The following is an 18,727-nucleotide window of genomic DNA, read 5'->3' as shown; positions in this document are numbered from 1 at the left end:
CTGCTTTCCTCCGTTGTCAGTGAGCCATTCGTTCACTTTTTAATCCCACGTCGCAACACATGTACACAGGTGTCCAGGGGCCAGAGGCTGTGGGATCCTCTGGAGCTGGGGTTATAGGCAGTTGGGAGCTCCAGAGGCTGTGGGATCCTCTGGAGCTGGGGTTATAGGCAGTTGGGAGCCCCCTGACATGGGCACTGGGCCTTTGGCTGTCTTGGATGGCCTTTACACTAAACACCCACACAGTCGTCTTGTCGGAGCAGGTACGGACTCCCAGTGAACTTCCAGGCTGTGCTCCTGCAGCCCCAGAAAAAGTCAGCCACCAAGCGCCTGAGAGAGGTGCTCAATTCTGTCTTCCGGCATCTAGATGAGGTTGCTGCAGCAAGTTTACTGGATGTAGGTATCATTGGGACTCGAGGGCCCTGCCACCATAGGGCTGTATGATAATATCACATACTTTTAAGCAAGGGGATGGGGATGGTGGGGGGGCAACTGCACAGGATAGGGCGTGGGACCAGAACCCTAGGAGGTCCCCCCCTTAAAAACAAGAATCATCTTTGCCCTTGCTCCCTTCATAGGCCTCTGTGGAAATCCCTGGACTGCAGCTCAGCAACCAGGACTATTTCCCCTACGTGTACTTCCAAATTGACCTCAGCCTTCTGGACTAGGTGGCCAGCCTGGTTCACTGCAGCCCCAGACCTCGCTCTAAGCCAGATAACCAAGTCCTGCAGGATCCTGACTCACGAGATACTCACAGACATTAGTTAGAGTGTATTTATTTTTTTAAGTTACAATAAAATGCTCAGTTCTGAGTCTCTTCTTGTGTTCTAACGTAACTCCAAACTTTCTCCTGAACGCTTCACAAAGAGCGAAAAGCCTGTAACAGGGTAACCCACTAACTAGGCTCTTGTCTTCGTGGGACTTTTAATGGGAAATTAGTGAGAATGTCGACAACCTGAGCCTAATTGTCACCGGTGAAGCCTCAAGACAAGACTTTGGGGCAGGGAATGCGATTCTCACTTGGTACCAAGTTTTTCAAAAGGTCTCGTCTTCATTTAAAAACATCGTTTCGGGCTAGAGAGATGGCTCAGCGGTTAAGAGCATTGCCTGCTCTTCCAAAGGTCCTGAGTTCAATTCCCAGCAACCACATGGTGGCTCACAACCATCTGTAGTGAGGTCTGGTGCCCTCTTTTGACCTGCAGGCATACACGCAGACAGAATATTGTATACATAATAAATAAATAAATATTAAAAAAAATAAAAAACACTGTTTCAGGGAAGTGGTGGTGTTTTCAGGTTAAACATCAGACTCCAATTGTATGATGTGCTACTAATTTCATACATTATCAGCATTGTCCAAAATATCACTTTATTCTTTAATGGAAAAAAGCCATTAATATTCAAACAAAGGAATCACATTTAAAAACCCTATACATAAGAAACAGCCTCCAAGAACAGTCAAGCAGCAGTCAGGAGGAGGGGAAAATGTTTTAACAGCCCAGTTTTCTTCAAAATATGCCAAAGAATACAATCCAATTCACGGCTACAATTCATAGAATTCTTCAGTGTTTTCTTGAGACGCTGAGGTTCACTGTTGCAGTGTTTCCAGGGCTGGCAAGTGCTGCTCGGAACGGCCAACAGCAGACATTGACCAGAACCTTCTCTGCTGGAAAAACTGCCTGCTCCCAAGAAAGGAAGTTTGAAGGCTGCTGTGGCCCTCACAATTCATCCTTCTCCAGGTCATCGAGCTCCACGTCGCTCAGGTCAATGTCATCCTCCACAGGAAGCTGGGGCATAAAGGGATGTTAGAGCCTCAAATGACTAACAGTTTCAACAGAAAAGCAAATTCCAAGATTCCAGATTCCAGCCTGGTTCTTGCACCAATTATAACATGGATGGGAAACCAGAGAACCTGGACAAGGCGGTGGGGGTGGGGGCAGGTGCAGGTGCAAAGTCTGACAAACGTAGCCTAGGCTGGCTTTGAAATCCTCCCACCTCAGGGTCCCACAGCTGATGCCTCACCCGAGCTTTCTGTCTGAGTTTTTGAAACAGGGCTCCATTCTTTAGCTCAAGTCTGACCTCATTCATGGCAATCCTCCTGCCACAGCCTTTCAAGTGTTCTAGTGTGGAAATTACAGGCATGAAACCAAGTTCCCCTAACTCCTAAACATGTTATGTGGGTGTATGAGTATTTGCCTGCATGCATGTCTATGCACCATGTGCACAAAATGCCCGGGGAACCCAGAAGAGGCCACTGGATCCCACAGGTCTGAAGTTGCACATGGCTGTAGGCCATCGTGTGGGTGCTGGGAATTGAACTTGGGTCCTCGGGAAGAGCAGCCAGTTCTCTTAACTGCTGAGCCACCTCTCCAGCCCAAATCATGATTTTAGTACAACTGTCTTTCTCTAAAACCGAAGCCAGCCAGGCGTGGTGCATGCTGGCTATGGTGGACGCGGTTTCCAGACACAGAGACACAAGCTGGGAGAAGAGCCCCTCACTGCCACTTACCTCACCATCTTTCCCATCCCAGGGCTCTCTGGCAGTGATGGTAGGAAAGGAACCACCTCCCACGGGTGCTGTGGAGCCACGTCCGAAGGACAGTTCCCTTGGAAAAAAATACCCAACGCATTTAGATGTACTTCCAATGAGTAAACTGTCGAAATGCAATGTGTCGTGCACCCATAAAGTCAAGCACCACTTCTAAGGTTTTCTTTTTCTTTTTTTAAAAATAAATAAAAGATGAGAGGGTGTTTTTAAAATAAGTTCACTCAGCAAAAGCTGCCCATGACCCTTTGCCTGCTAATCCTATGAGTTGAAAAGCTCATTACTAGTGAGGTGATGCTTTCAGCTAGCCAGCCGGGTGCTGGAGAGGGCAGACGCACCAAGTGTTTGCCAGTAAGGTGTGAACATCTACACTGAAAAATACTAACAGAGAGAATCCTTGATCCTCTGGCCTCTACTAGCTGCTGGATACAGGCATCCACATACCCAGCTCTAACTGGACTTTTGAATGCTGTCTTGTGGAGTGTTTCTGTTGGTGACATTTTGAGACTACTGTAGCCCAAGCTGGTCTTGCACTTCTGGTCCTGCTGAGTGTACAGACAATAGCATGCACCACCGTGTCAGGCTAAAACCTGTCTTTTACATTGGGTTCTTTAGTTTTATGCTATTTATTTTTTGTAGAATACTTTTAAGAAAACCATTACACAAAGAAACAAATTCATTACTAAGCCAGGCACTGGTGGTGCACACCTTTAATCTCAGCACTTGGGAGGCAGAGGCAGGCGGATCTCTGTGAGTCTGAGACCAGCCTGGTCTACAGAGTGAGCTCCAGGACAGCCAGGGTACACAACAATTCATCACTCTGGTTCTACTTATTCCCGCTTGAACTGTGCAGTTTCTCTTCATGTCTTACTGACATTACAGGACTTACAGGAAGGTTTTCAATGCAACATTCCCTACTGTGATTAAGCACGGCACAACTTGTAGTCTACATGGCTTAAGAACAACAGCCTGAGTGTGGCCCTGGCCCAGGCACACTTACAGGGCAGTCTCAGCAGAGTGCCAGCCACCAACTTTTATTATCAAGCAGAAAGTTAAAAACCCTCACTTCACATGGAAGCTGAGAAATGAACAAGAAAGAAAGCAGGAAGAGGAAACACAATTGACCTCTCTAGGTCAATGCTTGTATTTGCCCAAGAACTGATGGAATGAGTTTTAGGAAGAGGTGAACAGCAGGGCAGGATGGAGAGCTCTGCAAATTGGCTTAGGAATTAAGAGCCCACCATGTTTGCCTATAGTAGGAGGATCCTCATTTTCACATACATTCCAAAGCCAAGGGTTCTGACCTGAGGTCAGCAATACCAGTACAATTAAGGGTGGGAACGGTGAGACACGCACAAGACCTTGGAAGACCTTGTAGTTAGAGTGAGGCCTGAACACCTGTGCAACCTGACAAGCATGGCAGGGAGAGTGGGATGCCTGCCACAGGAGAGAGGAATGATTTGAAAGCTCAATTTTACAACATCCAATTACTGTTATGCTGTTTGTTTGTTTGAGATAGGGTTTCTTGTAGCTTTGGAGCCTGTCCTGGAAGAAGCTGTTGTAGACCAGACTGGCCTCGAAATCACAGAGATCCGCCTGCCTCTGCCTCCCAAGTGCTGGGATTAAAGGCGTGCGCCACTGCCACCCAGCCAATTACTCTTATGTTTTAAATGCAAACTAGTTCTGCTACTGCCTGGTTGACACATAACAATATAAATCAACAAAACCCAACAAATGAGAAAATAAACAACTAAGAAAATATTACCTGAGAAATTCATTTATGCCTTGTTCACTGAAAGACCCTTTGAGAAGAGCAAACTTCATTTTGCGTGCGTTGATGGCTGCCATAGCAGGGTACCCAAAGCCTCCGATCCCCAGTGCATTCTCCAGCTCATACTGAGCCCCAGCTTCTGTCCACAGCCATCTGGGAAAGCAGACTGGCTTTAGGGTAAGGACGCTTTTTGGATTAGGATCTAAGTTACATCCAAATCTTAGGAGCGTGGGATGGGCACGTGCTCAGATCCTACAAGGCTGTCGTCCACTGAGCCACAGATTTCCTGTGCTACCTAAACTTAAATCTCAGGACTGGTAAGTAACAAGCAGACAAACAGGCACACACTGCAAAGAACATTCGAGGCAAGAGGCAGGAAGGTCTGCACCCCGTTCACAGAGGTCAGACTTTGAGCTTCAGAACTCACCCCCACATTTTCTTCTTGTATTTGTCAGCCAGTTTCAGGAGAACTTCCAAGTAAGAGTTTCTGCCTGCAGCCCCTGATTTACAGACAAGAACATGGAGGGCGAAATAAAATCAGTTTAGTCAGGAAGTACTCTGAGCAGTGGTAGAGGCAGCGGCAGCAATGAGACCCAGCCTGTGCTCACCAGTGTCCAGGATGTGGGGCAGCACGGCCACGACACACAACTGATGCTCCTCACATGTCTTCTTGGCAACGTCCTCGTTGATTATCTGCACCAAGACAGGGCAGTTGTGAACGCAACAAAGAGATCCCTACATGTCTCCTCACACAGAAATGCCATCTAGAACCCTCTGGAAATGCATGCCATCATTCATTCCTAGGCCACCTAAGCAGTCTCTAAAACTGCAAAGGCCTGGTACAGCCTGGCCTGCCACAGCTGAATAAATAGGTCACATGTCTGTGCATAAGGCATACACAGTGCGAGGCTCTTGTGTCTGTTTTCTCAAAAGGCGGGAGTAATCTTCCCTCTCGGTGCTGCTGTGAGAACTGGAGGTGTCTGCCCTGAAGGCCAGTGCAGGGCAGAGCTGGGCAGAGCCGGGCAGGGCTCCAACAGCCCAGGTGATGGAATCCACTCAGGTGAGGTTTTGTATAGTATTTTAATCCCCAAAAGTAGTAAATTAAAGAAAGGGAGTAAATCACTGGGGCACATGTCTATAATCTCAGTATTTGTGGGGCAGAAACAGGAAGACTGCTGTGAATTCAAGGCTAGTTTGGGCTATACGGTCAAAAGCAAAAGCTCACCCAGATATAAAGGGTTCACAGCGGATGGGAGCTTCCTCACCACCAGGGGGAGCACTTTACCTCGAGCAGCTCTGGAGGCGGGGCATTATCCGAGAACAAATCGAGGGCCCTTGACACTATGTCTGATCTTGTCCGCCCACCATCATAGTCTGCAGGAGACTCGCCTTTCTGAAATATCTTGATTGTAGGGAATCCTCTAATCTGTTAAAGTACAGTAACAACCACAATGTTTTAAAATGGAAAATTGAATAATAACAATAAACCCACAATCTTTATGGTTTCTAAAACCACTTCACAGACACTTCACTATCACAAAAATATGCTCCAGTCAAGCATGGGTACATACCTGTAATTCAAGTTATTTGGGAGGCTGAAGCAAAGATCACAAGTTGGAGCCACTCTGGGCCACTTAATAAGACACAGCCTCAAAAATAAATACGTAAGTGCTGGGAACTTGGCACCGTGGTGGAGCACTTGGTGGAGCACTTGCCTAGCGTACACCATGGCTTAAATCATCAAAACGGGGGTGGGGGAGTTCCCAGCTGGAAACCGGTCAGTTTCATTACTTGAGGAGTTCAAACCCTGTCCAAGCTCTGGGTATTTAATACAGTCTGCATACTCCAGAACAAGAAGATCAATTTCAAAAGTCAAATGAGAACACCTGTAAAACCTAGAGCAAGCAGAGGCCAAGTGGAGTGATGTGCACTAACCCACCAGTCCCGAGTACCAACTTGACAGCTAGGGACACCATCTCTTCATCTACAAGTGCTTAAACACTTCCCTGCCTACTTCAAAGGGAGGCCAGGGGTCAAACAGCTGTTGAAAATCTTGAGTATTTCTCCAAGTAAATGAGTCGTAAACACACTCACCCCGTATCGGCTAGCTAGAACCTGATTCACGGTGGCATCCACAGCTGCCAGCTTCACCTTCCCCTTCGTTTGCTCCTTCACTTCTGTGGCTGCGGCCGCCCACTCTGGCTCCAGGCTACAGAAACCCATTTGAGAAGCACAGTGAGCCCACAGCACAGGTCCTCACACCGACTGAACTCTACATTCTGGCCTTCACACTTCAAACACATCTTGGTGGCTTCACCAAAGGGATGATGCACCTGTCCCCCAATCTGGACACTAGCCAGGCCCTGGCTGAATCTGGGAATAGCACAGCTCGGAGCCGGATGACTACTACCGGAAGCACCATGACTGAATACACTTATTTGGTCAAAGGCACTTACTTTTTGCAATGTCCGCACCATGGAGCATAAAACTCAACCATCCAAACATCTTCACTGTCAAGGACATTCTTATCAAAGGTGTCATCCATCAGCTCTATCACATCCTTTTTACTTGAACTGTCGCCTCTGCCCTGTCACAGCAACAGGAAATGTTAAACTACTACCTGGTCAAAAATGAATACCACTACAGCAAGTAATCATCTTACAAGGTAATCAAGGTTTTGATTTGCTCATTAGCAAATAAATGAAAACACTAATGACTGAATGGGAAGCATTCCTCACGATGATTTTTGCTTGGTAGCAGTAACACTTCTTGCTACATTCAGAATAACGTATGATCTGCCTTGAATTCTTCCACCTGCTGTGTTTATGAAGAGCTCAATGAAGGCTCCAGCAGAGCTTTGTGCAGACACAACTGTTTCTATGTTCACCTTCGCAGTCCAGATCCTTCAAACAGCTGACACCAGTGCTTCATCTTCCCAGGACTTGACGACAGGCAAGGACTAGGCCGAATCTACACCCTTAGACCTGAATTTTCTTCAGGCAGACCTATGGTGCTGATCACTCTGCTATGCCTGTCGTCAGGTTAATCGCCATGGCAGAAGCAAGGCAACAAAGTCACCTATGAGTAGGGCTAAGGCTGTCTAAGTTGGTCTGGCCCTTAGGGCAGAGAGCCGTTTTATAAACAGCTTCATTTCTAAGGGCACATCACAGTCAAGCTATGGAGCACAAATCCTAGAACAGGAACTTGTTTCTCTTCCTCTTCCTATTTACCCTGCAGAACTCCCCACCTACTCCAGACTCTCACAAAAAGAGTCTGGAAAGTGAGTGCAGGACTCTATTCTCTCGGGACTGGGAAGGTCATAAGATCCCAGAGCCTTTCGCCCCCGGCATGGTCCTTCTTCACTGTGTAGTTCCAGCTCCCCATTCCAGGCTAGGGACATTCTCAGACTGTGACTAAGTAGGTCTTGCCATGTAACTCTCAGGATGACAAAGAACAGGTGGGTAGAGTGTACACTCCTGTAATCCCAGAACTCGGGAGGTAGAAATAGAAGAATTTAAGGTCATCCTTGGCCACAAAGAGAATCCAAGGCTAGCCTAGGCTACATGGTGCCCTTTGTAAGGAACACACACATTCAGGCAGAAAACCAAGACACACTAAGTCAGCATCACACAGCCTTACCTGTTTTCCAGAACTGTACCCACCGCTCCGCCCACCAAGGCGATCCTTCACGAGCTGGCGCAAAGCACTGAGGGCAGCATCTACGATGGCTTCCCCAGTTCTGCCACCTGTGGGACAGCAAGGGAAAGGCAGTCTCAGACTGGCCTTCTGCACAAGGGCCGCATAACTCCACATCTGTCAGCAACTGATGGTGATCAGGCCTCACACACTCACTGTGGCACTCTCCCAGAATGCACTCTGCCCTAGACTCCCCACTCGAAATACCAGTTTCTTCAGTTCCCTGTCCACCGTCTGGAAAAATCACATCTTCTAATGAAAATCTCATGTTTCTGAATGGACAATATGAGCATGGAAGACACGCTGACAGCTGGTCAGGAAGATGGGAAAACTTCCCAAATACCGCGGAGAACGTCAACAAACCTTTTCTACGACACAGAGAATAGACAGGAGAGTATGGGAAGAGAGGAACATGGGACACGGCATACATAACTTGAAGCCACCCTCAAAGTTGAAAGGCCAAGCTCTAATGGAGCTCCAACATGACATAAGAAGGGAAACACTAGAGGAACCCCCTGACCTGTGGCCCCTATCTTCTATGGTCCACTCGGCCACAGTCCAAGAATATGGTTTGTCTCAGCTCTCTGAAGCGAGACCGCAGCCACTAACTTCCATAGTTCTACTCTACTGTTAGTTACTGTTGGCCTCCGACTGCCTAGCTTATAAAGGACACATGGATAGGGAAAGAAAGCTGCTTTATGGTCACGCACCTACTAAACTGTACGGAGAGAACACTTAGGAAGCGCTCAGTTAACTGAAGGGCCAGACTCAACATGAGAGCAGCCCTCCATCTCTGCCACAGATAGCGCTATATCCCAGCCAGTGTCCTTGTCCCACCCTATGGAACAGAATGTACCCAAGGAGAACCCCTCTAGGGAAAGAGGGTTGACCCACTCTTCCCACAGCAGGCCATACACATACAAGTACTATCTATCTCCGGGGTCAATCTGCCTCTTGTAACCACTCGATTCTGCGGTTGTGGTGCAAAAGCAGCCTTGCCAATCCATGAAGTCCCAGGTGGAACTATGTCCCAAACACCTTATTTAGGGCAGGTGAGATGGCTCAGTAGGTAAAAGTGCTTGGCACCAAGCCAAGCAACCTGAATTCAATTTCTGAGATCCACGTGGTAGAAGGTGCGAGAACTCCTGAAAATGGTTCTATGACTTCACGAGCACTAAAGTCCATTCATGCCACCAATAAATAAGTATAATAACAGCCTTATTTACAAACAGCTACAGCCATACAGAATGCTTCTAAGTATTCTGTTTTCATCAAGTAGCGAAACTATAACCAATTATCATTTTGAAGCAAAGACAGACACGCTTACTCTGGAAAACAAAACTCATCATCAAGAAGAAACCAAGCATCCAAGGCTTTGTCTTCAAGGATTTTGACTCCCAAGTCTAGAGATTTACCAAGCAGACTATTACCAAGTATGCATCCCCTACCCTTGGCATGTACTATTTCAATTACATTTTGGTAGCATGGGCAGACTTCCTGTCCCTTTACAGAAAAGCAGTAAGGTCAGACCAGTTAAGTGCTGTGTGGACCAGAGGCCCAAGCATGGAGAGGCGGGACAGTTATAGCAGGCTGTGCCTTGAGTTTACTCTTTAGATTCCACAGCCCTGGGACTTCCCCAGGCCGAGTCTGACTGGGATTCAGCCCACAGGCACTTCTGTTCACATACGCAATTATCAGTTACTTTGTCATATTTAGCAAATCTTTAATCTTGAATGTACAAACACAGCTCACCAACAGACACGCCAGTCCATCCCCAGTGGTGCTCTAAAAGCAGTATGACTAAGATAATATTTAATCCTGGGAATTCAGGGCCGGAATTCTCTGGCTGCCTCCTAAGACACACACACAATTCTCTTATCTGTAGAACTGGGAGAATGTGGAGTACCTATTATCAATAGTTTATGACACTAATAATAGTTTCCCAGTCAATGGCGCATGCGTTAAGGCATAAAGACTATAGGCAAATACTATGTTTTGCCAGTCTCTAGTCTTACAGTGAAGGGAGGAAAACAGATCTTCATCAAATATGAAACAGCTGTAATAGGAAAGACATGGCGCTAAGTGGGCCCTAAAACCACCCTCAAGAACCGACATTCACGTACACACGTGCCTGGACACACCCCCTTACCTACAAGCTAATACTCAAAACCTGGAGGAGGTACTAAGTGCTGTCCATCAGCACAGATAGCAAGGTCAAGTCCCTGCGGGAGCCAGGCTGACTGGTAACAGACGGTGTCGCCTACAGGGGAATGGAGTAGAGTCCTTACCCTGATAATCTTCTGGTTTGTTTTTGTTCGCTCCAAATATCTTGATGGTAGGAAATCCCTGGACACCGTACTGACCGCCCAGGGACTGATGCTTATCTGCATCCACTGCACCAACTTTGACAACATCCTGACGAAATACAGACAGGTTACCTCCTTTCCCTACCCTACAGTCCTGTCAGACTCAAGTACACAAGGTAAAAAGAGCTCAGTGAAGTTACAAGGACCACTGAGGTTAGCCTGGAAAGAAGAGCACTTAGGTCGCACATGGGTGCAAGTCCAGCCAACGCGGAGTGTTTCTGGGGGACAGCTGGACAACCAAAGACTTCAGAACCAGCATGGCTAAAATCATTACATGATTTAGCTTGGAATCAGATAGAATAAAACCTGATGACATGAGAATAGTATCTGTCCCACACCCTTCCCCCACATGGTATTTGGCAGCACTCAGGACTTCATCATGCAAATTATCTTCCCAGCTAACCCATCTTCAAATTTAAACACACAGCGAATGGGCGGCCTCAGACACTCACTTTCAACGCAGTGGCTGCTTTTTTCCACTCTGGTGTTAACCTCTGGCAATGACCACACCTGTGAGAGGCAAAACACAAATAAGGTTGACAGTTAAATCCTTTGACCTTCAGCTCATAAAGCAGCCACCAGTGCGGGACCCCACAGCGCCGGGAGCTTGTAAGGTAGACAAGGACCAAGAGGCCCAGTGACTGTACTTAGGGTACTCAGTGTCTCATAAATCTAACAACTCCAGCAAACCATAACCGCTCAACAATCACACAGGCAAACCTTTTGCAGGCACTAATTCCGTAAAACCAACCAAAACCTTCTGTAATTCAGGCAGGACAGGACAAACCTGTCAGGACAGTACCTGGGTGGCAGAGGCAGGACCACAAGTTCAAGGCTAGCCTGGTCTACACGGTAAATTTCAGCACAGCTAAGACAAGCACAGCGAGATCCTCTCTCAAAGGCCAAACAAACACAATGTGCTGTGAACTATAACACAGCATACTGTGTGACAGAAATCCACTTCTACCATCCAGTAAGGTCATAGTAACCTCACCACTCAATCTCACGGCCGTGCAATGCCCACTGTGTAGAGACAGTGTAGTTTACTACCAGGTAGTATGGTAAATATTTTAAGGTTTTCCTCGTCTCTTCTACCTGGGGCTCTAAGGACATCACTGGATCTGTGTAAAGCTGAGGACAGAACTTCACTACTATCTTCATTCTAGAAACAGAGACTGGCAAATGACGACTCCAGAGCTAGCCTGCCTGCCCCACCATGCTCCCATGAAGACACTACGTAATTAATACTCTAGAGGGACCTGAACTCAGTCCCAACATCTTAAGCAAGGTTATTCTGCAGTAGTGCCTTGAATCGGTGCTTTAACATATTAATACATGCATTTATGTATGCTTCGCTGCTTAGGTGAGACACTTAAATCCGGAAGTCAAATACTCACATGGCTTAGGTTTCGGTTTCTCTAAGACAGGAGGATTCAAATTAAATGGTTAGAGCACACACGGCTTCAATCTGATGTTAGGCCCTATGCACATAAAAATTAATCCATTTTTTGCTAACTTAGCAATAATAGAAACTTAGAAGCTCTTTCTATTATAAATGTAAACATCTAGAGTTATAATGATATTTCACTTATATTTTAATAAATAAATCTTGACTGAAGTTCAGAGATTAAAACAGCCCCACTGGTCATCCTTAGATCAGGCAGTGGTGACAAAAACCTTTAAACCCAGTAGTCACATCAGTTTGCCATAGAAACCAGGCAGTGGTGGTGCATACCTTTAATCCCAGCCCTAGAGAGGAGGAGACAGCTCTCACACACAGTCTCATGAGATTCCAGGAGACAGATTCGCTATTTCAGAGTGAGGTAGGGGTAAGAGTCAGTGGCTGGCTGTTTTGCTTTTCTGACCTTCAGGCTGAACCCCAATTTCTGTCTCTGGGTTTTTATTCATGGTGTTACACAAAATTGGTGAGATTACTACTACTTAATGGCTTCCATAAATAAAAACCACAGCTATTTTCTTATTACAATTGCTGAAGACACTGTAACATCATTTATGTGTACAACATCTTTAGAATTACACAGCTGTTAGACTTGCTGATGCTTCTTGGTATTTATTAGTTTAGAAAAAAAATGCAAGATAAGTATCCATAATCCTAAAATTTTAAATCCAGAGGTGGGGATGCAGCTCAGGGCCCAGCGTGAGCACAGTCCTGGTTCAACTCCCAGCGCTGCAAAAAGTAAAAACCAAGCAAAACCATCCAACAGGAAACCTCTGGAGCACTACATGACACCAGTTCTGTGTTTTTGAGTTTTAGAGATGTTCAGTGGGTAAAATCTGTGTAAATACTTCAAAATCTGAAAAACTCCAAATACCTCTGGCCCCAAGCACTGTAGACAGATCCTCATTTGCACTCTGTCCTTTCATTTCTTTTTGAGTCTCAGGTAGTCCAAAGGTTGACGTTGAACTTAAGATCCTCCCAAGTGTTTTATTTTTTTTGTTTTTTTGTTTGTTTGTTTGTTTTAGATTTTTCGAGACAGGGTTTCTCCATAGATTTTGGTTCCTGTCCTGGAACTAGCTCTTGTAGACCAGGCTGGCCTCGAACTCAGAGATCCGCCTGCCTCTGCCTCCCGAGTGCTGGGATTAAAGGCGTGCGCCACCACTGCCCAGCCCCTCCCAAGTGTTTTAAAGAAAAGTTTTTGCTATGTAGCCCTGGAACTCCTCACATCTCCTGCCTCAGCTTCTTGAGCGCTAGAACTAACAGCATGTGCCATTATGCTCTACTCTGCTCTGTTCAACATCTAAAGCCTTTACTTTGTGAGGGAACCCACAGTTGTCTCTGGGATGTTAGAAACCAAGCAGAAAAAGGCCGAAAGCAATTGTTCTAATTAGACATTTTCTCAGAACACTACACATAAAACTGCCAGCATAGTCGTTGCCTACCACATCCAGAACCTGCTGTCGAGATCACACCATCTGCTAGGTTTCCTGGGGATGTTTTCTTGTGCTGCAGCTCTCAAAAACAAATGAACCTACCCACGACATAAGAAGCTGAGTGTGCAAAATCGCCTCCCAGAGCCATTTGATAACTTAGCAGCCTGTACGAGTACTATTTGCCAGGCTAATTCAGATGGGCTAATGATGGAAACCAGCAATTAATTTTAAAATCTTTAGAAGCATTGTGCTGGCATGAACGTTAGGACTGACCCTTAGGTAATTTCCCAAGAAGCAGTGCTAAGTTTTGAGAACAGTCTCAGCATCCACAACAGAACTTTCAGCAGGCACACCCTAAAATGCACCCACTCAGGACTTCGGGATCCAATGGTAAGAATGCCATGAGCCCAGGTCTGTGATCCCGGCTATTTGGGAAGACTAAGGCAAAGGAACAAGTTCAAGACCAGCCTGGGCAACTTGCTAAGAACCTGCCTTGTGTCATATCCTGTGATGCTCTCGTAGTCCTGGTTATTGTGCTACTCCGTGCCCGGTTGGTGGTGCTGTGTGGGCAGGCTGAGAAGGCACAGCCTTGCTTGAGGACGTGTATCACCGTGGTGGGCCTTGAGTGTTTCAACTCATGCCACCTCTAGTCAGCTGCCTCTGTCGCTTCAGCACCATGCCTTTGGCTGGCCACCTCGGTTCCACCACTACGGACTCTCCTTTTTGAACCATAAGCCCAAATAAACTCTTCTGAAAGTTGCCTTGGTTGTGGTGTTTTACCACAGCACTAGAAAAGTGACTAAGAGTATCCCTTCCGAAGCTAACAAGATGCTGCTCACTTCTGAGCTTAGCTCATCTTCAGCTGCTCGCAGGGGTCTGATGTTCTGCTACTTTACGGCCACCACAGCCCTGCACACTTCACACACTTCCCACTCCTGCGCCTTTGCTTTCCTTTCCAGCACAGGCTTTACCCAGCACGCAGTGCAGCACTGCATTCTGTGTAGGTATGGAAGCCCCGGCCTCGCTCCACCGTGTGTCCCGAGGACTGAACTCGGGTCATCATGCTTGGCTGTAAGAACCTTTTCCCCACAACTGACTCAATCTCTGAGGTTTTCAAGAGACTGACATGTGCAGTCCAGTCTCCTAGTCTACAACTATTTGGACATGGTGGCATAGATCCGTAATCTCAGTTCTCAGGATGCTGAGGCAAGAACATATATGTTCAAGGTCAGTCTGGGCTACACAACTCCAGGGTTACAGACCAACCTAGACCACACAGGATACCTGTATTTATGTGCACATAAACACAATTAAAAATAGCTGGGCATGATGGTATAACAACTTTAATCCTGGCACTGGGGAGGCAGAGGCAGGTGGATCACAGCAAGTTCAAGGCCAGCCTGGTCTATATAATTACAGGTCAGTTGGAGCAAGTGACGCTATGGCAAAATAAAAGCAAAATCAACCGGTCCATCTTTAAAAGGCGTAACTATTTTATAATACGTACCATGGAGCATAAAACTCTACAAGCCACAGGCTATTGCTCTGAATAACTTCTCTGTTGAAATTTGATGGTGTTAACTCGATGACGTCATCACTAGAGGAATACAGACCATTGACTGCCAGAAAGAAGGCACAGCTCACCAGACCTGGACAAACGACAAAACACAGCAGTGACAGCACGGCCCACAGTACAGGATTCCCCAACCCAAGGACCCTGCTGAGGAGGACAGCCTGGGCCTGCCCCTGCCCTTGGGTCCTTCCTGTTGCAGTGCTGGGCATGAAGGGCATGGATCACTCAAATCATGCCAGTTGCTGCTTCCAATGTCAAATGAAGGGCCTGATTCTTCACAGCTAGAATCTAGGAATCATCCTCATTTTGTAAATAAGCAAACACAGGAAGAAAAGACCCACGTACGGTCAATGCAAACATGCCAAGTGGCAGAGTGGCTCTCTAACTCCTGTTTCCAAGCCGTTGGTTATGTATGCCTTGGCATGAATACACAGATACATTATTCAAGAACACTGCATCTGATGGAATCCAATTTGTTTTTTAAAGATGCAAAAGCAGGGGAGATGGCTCAGTGGATTAAGAGCACTTGCTATGCAAGCATGACGATCCAAGTTTGCACCCTTACTGTTCACATTAAGGGGTGAGCACGGCTTTACATGCCTGTAACACCACCATGGGGGGACAGAAGGGGAGAGGGGCAGAAGGATCCTGGAAGCTTGTTGGCCAGCCTAGCTGAAAGGTAAGCCTTTGACTTAGTGACCCTCTCTCACGGGAATGAAGTAGAGAGTGATAGAGGAAGACACTCAACATGCCCTTTTGGCCTCTGCGTATGCAGGCACAGGCGTATACAACTCTACACGCAAGAGAACGCATCACACACTCCCGCATCACAAACACACAACAGAAGGGAACTATAGAGAAAGGAATGGGACCAGAGGGACAGGAAATAGAAAAGGGTAATGGTGTGTGTGTATGAATATGACCAAAGTACATTATGTACATGCATGAAAATGTCACAAGGAAACCCACTATTCTGTACAGCTAATATATCCAAATATAAATGTCTAAGAAATATACTGCATTTGAATTATAGATGGGGTCAATATTGTAGAAACTTATGAAATAAAAGTGGCCTTTACTAAGAGTGATGTCACACAAACCAAGAAGTATGGACTGAGAGACAATCAACATACTACCAGGGGACAGCAAGATAGGCTGAAGCTTACTACTGCATTTAATGACAAAGTTGTCTGTGAGCACCTGGGCAACTGTGACAGTAAAATTAACCAGCAGCTAGTGGGCAGAGGATTGGAGAGAGGAGGCAGTAAGTCCAGACAACTCTTTCAGTGAGCTTCGTAAGGAGGAACTGGGGCGAGCAAGCCTGTGTAGAATAAAGGGGATTCCAAAGAGTTGGAGAGAAAATAGAAAACAAATTTTATTAATACTTTCATACTGAGCATGTGCTGAAATCATGACAGGTTAAGTACAGATGAGCGGGGCTTAGTGACAGGATACGTCCTGTAAAGTATGCGTGTAGTCGATCTCACCACTGCGACAAAGCCACAAATAGGGACAGCTAGGACATCATTAGAGCGTACAATCCAATGGGGTTGCCACCATAAATGAGGCCATTACGTAAAATTAACTCAAAGTGCCCTCACCTCTTCTGCTTTAGTGTGGCACCTAGGAAATTTAGGATTACATTACATAGAGCATTTGCATCATTGTATTTCTATTGGATGGTGCTGTTCAGCCAAGGGACTAGTAGAGCTTGTCTCAAGTGCTGGAATTAAAGATGTGTCCAGTGAGTTCTACTGTTTTACAAGAAATTTATCTTGTTTATGAAATTGTTATGAATTCATATTTGCTTGATACACTAATGTCTTATGAAAATTTCAGAGCTGGAGAAAAAAAATCAGAAGTTATGGAAACTGCACACAAAGTCACACAAAGACCTCTGACACACTAGAACCTTGCTGCAATCTACTTCTGACTGGTGGTCAATCTAAGTTTTTTAAGGTGTTTAGGTCTTAGATCTTTGATAAGTTGTTTCAATTGGGTAGCCATCTGTTAAGGGAAGCTCTTTAGAGAACTAGGCAAAAGTGTACAGACAGAAGACTGAACCGCAGCGTCTAGGAAAAACAAACTGCCATGCAAAAGAAATGCTTCCCTCCCTGAGGCATGGAGTCACTGCCCATCCCCGTGAATGCCTGCCCAAATGGCCAAGAGAAGCAGAACCTCCCAATTCTGCCTCAGTCTACTCAACTGATGGCTCCAAGAAGATCTACCAGGTCAGGATCAAACACACTGTCCCCTCATATCTGCTCTCCCAGCATCACCCCCCTCCTCGGGTGGGGATGGGGGGGGCGAGTAGGTCAATGCTGACCCATCAAGTTCCCCTGGGCCACTCTACAGTGACTATGAGCATCACCGGGAAACAGAACTCCCGGGGTCCACACTCCATGCGTGCAGATGGTTTGACCATCTGTGGCTTCCCATTCAATCTCCGCAGCCGTTAAGGGTGTTAGAAATTCACGCCTGTAATATTTCTGCCTGGCACCCGCCTGCAGCAGGGTGTCCAAAAGAGGGCTGACTACCTGATTAAAATAATGAGCTAATTGATAGGCTCACTTTCCCAGCCACTCACGGGGAAAGCTAGAGATTAAATCTTTTCCCTCTCATCTGCTCTCTACGGTAACCCAGCAAGTACTTCTTGAACATGTACTACCGCTCATAGGGTGAACACGGTTGAAAGAAAAAAATAAATAAATAAAAAGAACACTGGCAGAGAGGTGAGAAAACACGCTGTCTCACAGACAGTAAATGAAAGCGAATGCAGGGACCTATCTTTCTTTCTTTCCAGTCATGATCTAGGCTGCGTTAATACTGTCTAAAGACTCTAGGGCCGTGAACAAAGCCAGCCGAGGAAGGAGGGGACCCCAAAATTCACCCACTGGGTCGCTAACCATCACTCCGGGGCACCTAGGCGGACGTTCAAAGGCATGCGGTGAGGCCTCCCTCGGAAGGCACTGCCCACCTTCAGTCCGCATCTCAGGTCAGACTTCTACGACACGCGCCTAAAAGTGAAGGCTGAGCTGGACCGGTGGTGGCCGGCGCTCGAGGTGAGCAGAAGCAGTGAGTCCCCGACTCCCCGAGGCCTCCTGCAGAGGGCCCGGCTGGGCCTCCCCGTCCCCGCCGGCCAAGAAGTCCCCAAGCCGGGCCGGCACCCCGTTCCCTCCACTCGGGCCTGCTCCGCGGCCCCGGACTCTCCGGCCAACCCCAGCCCGGCCTCCGCTCGCAGGGCCGCGCTTACCGAGCTCCAGGCGAGCCATGCCGAGAAGCCGCATTCTGTCCGCGCCACCGCCGCTTCGACTCTGCCGCGCCCACGTCCCGCCCTCGGCTTCTAGCGGGCGGTGCGCCGGCGCGCGGGGGCGGGCCGGAAGGGCTCGCCGCGCCGTGGCCGCCGCTCATTGGCCTCTGTGGACTTCGCTCGCGTGCATGGCCAATGGGAAGCGGCCGGGTAGAGGTTACCGGTTTGGGTCCCCACCCCCACCCCCCGTGGGGCCAGGGACCAGCTGAGGAGCGGAGCGGGATGGGGCGAGGTCGGGATGGGCGGGGAATAAAGGGGTGGGACCAGTGGAGGTCGGGCTACGTCCTTGCGAGTCCCTCTTGTCTCCATAAGTTTTCCTGGGCTAACTGAAGACTCCAAGGCTGAGGTCTTCATTTCTCCCAGTCCCTCATTCTCGTTCCTCTTGACCTCCCTCGTGGCCCCTTCCAGTTCTCACTCTTTGACCTGTCTCTTTCTGTTGGGAGAATAGCCGCGGGTCTTCAAGTGTGTTTACGACCTTATTAAATGTCATATTTATTCCTTTGTACGCGGACTGAGTATCCAGTGAAACCCATTTGCCGAGCTTACTCATTCCACATTTCTTTATTTTGTTAAAGTG

The 18,727-nt window shown here is 47.3% G+C and overlaps 2 protein-coding genes across 6 annotated transcripts in view; one reads left to right on the top strand and one right to left on the bottom strand.

Moving 5' to 3' along the window:
• Atp6v1c2 (ATPase H+ transporting V1 subunit C2) overlaps positions 1-1,214 on the top strand; it is a 38,593-nt gene extending 37,379 nt beyond the window's left edge. For all 5 annotated transcript variants that reach the window (XM_057766152.1, XM_057766167.1, XM_057766160.1 and 2 more), the window contains 2 exons: positions 261-393; positions 576-1,214. In XM_057766152.1, coding sequence (XP_057622135.1) covers positions 261-393; positions 576-665 — 223 coding nt within the window. In that variant the 3' untranslated portion in view covers positions 666-1,214. The remainder of the gene's footprint in view (positions 1-260; positions 394-575) is intronic.
• A 133-nt stretch (positions 1,215-1,347) lies between these two features.
• Positions 1,348-18,188, bottom strand: Pdia6 (protein disulfide isomerase family A member 6). The gene is made up of 13 exons (XM_057766128.1): positions 18,094-18,188; positions 14,775-14,916; positions 10,828-10,885; positions 10,298-10,424; positions 7,953-8,059; positions 6,770-6,900; positions 6,408-6,522; positions 5,599-5,739; positions 4,922-5,006; positions 4,741-4,813; positions 4,308-4,466; positions 2,507-2,603; positions 1,348-1,784 (listed from the first exon to the last, which is right to left on the bottom strand). Exons 1-13 carry the CDS (start codon positions 18,125-18,127, stop codon positions 1,716-1,718), a joined length of 1,338 nt encoding a protein of 445 aa, XP_057622111.1. The 5' UTR covers positions 18,128-18,188; the 3' UTR covers positions 1,348-1,715.
• Positions 18,189-18,727: the final 539 nt, after the last annotated feature.

Source organism: Chionomys nivalis, chromosome 1, assembly GCF_950005125.1.
Source record: "Chionomys nivalis chromosome 1, mChiNiv1.1, whole genome shotgun sequence".
In the NCBI taxonomy this organism is placed as follows: domain Eukaryota; kingdom Metazoa; phylum Chordata; class Mammalia; order Rodentia; family Cricetidae; genus Chionomys; species Chionomys nivalis.
Note: the sequence above shows the minus strand (reverse complement) of the source record. Positions and strands in the feature narration are given on the sequence as shown.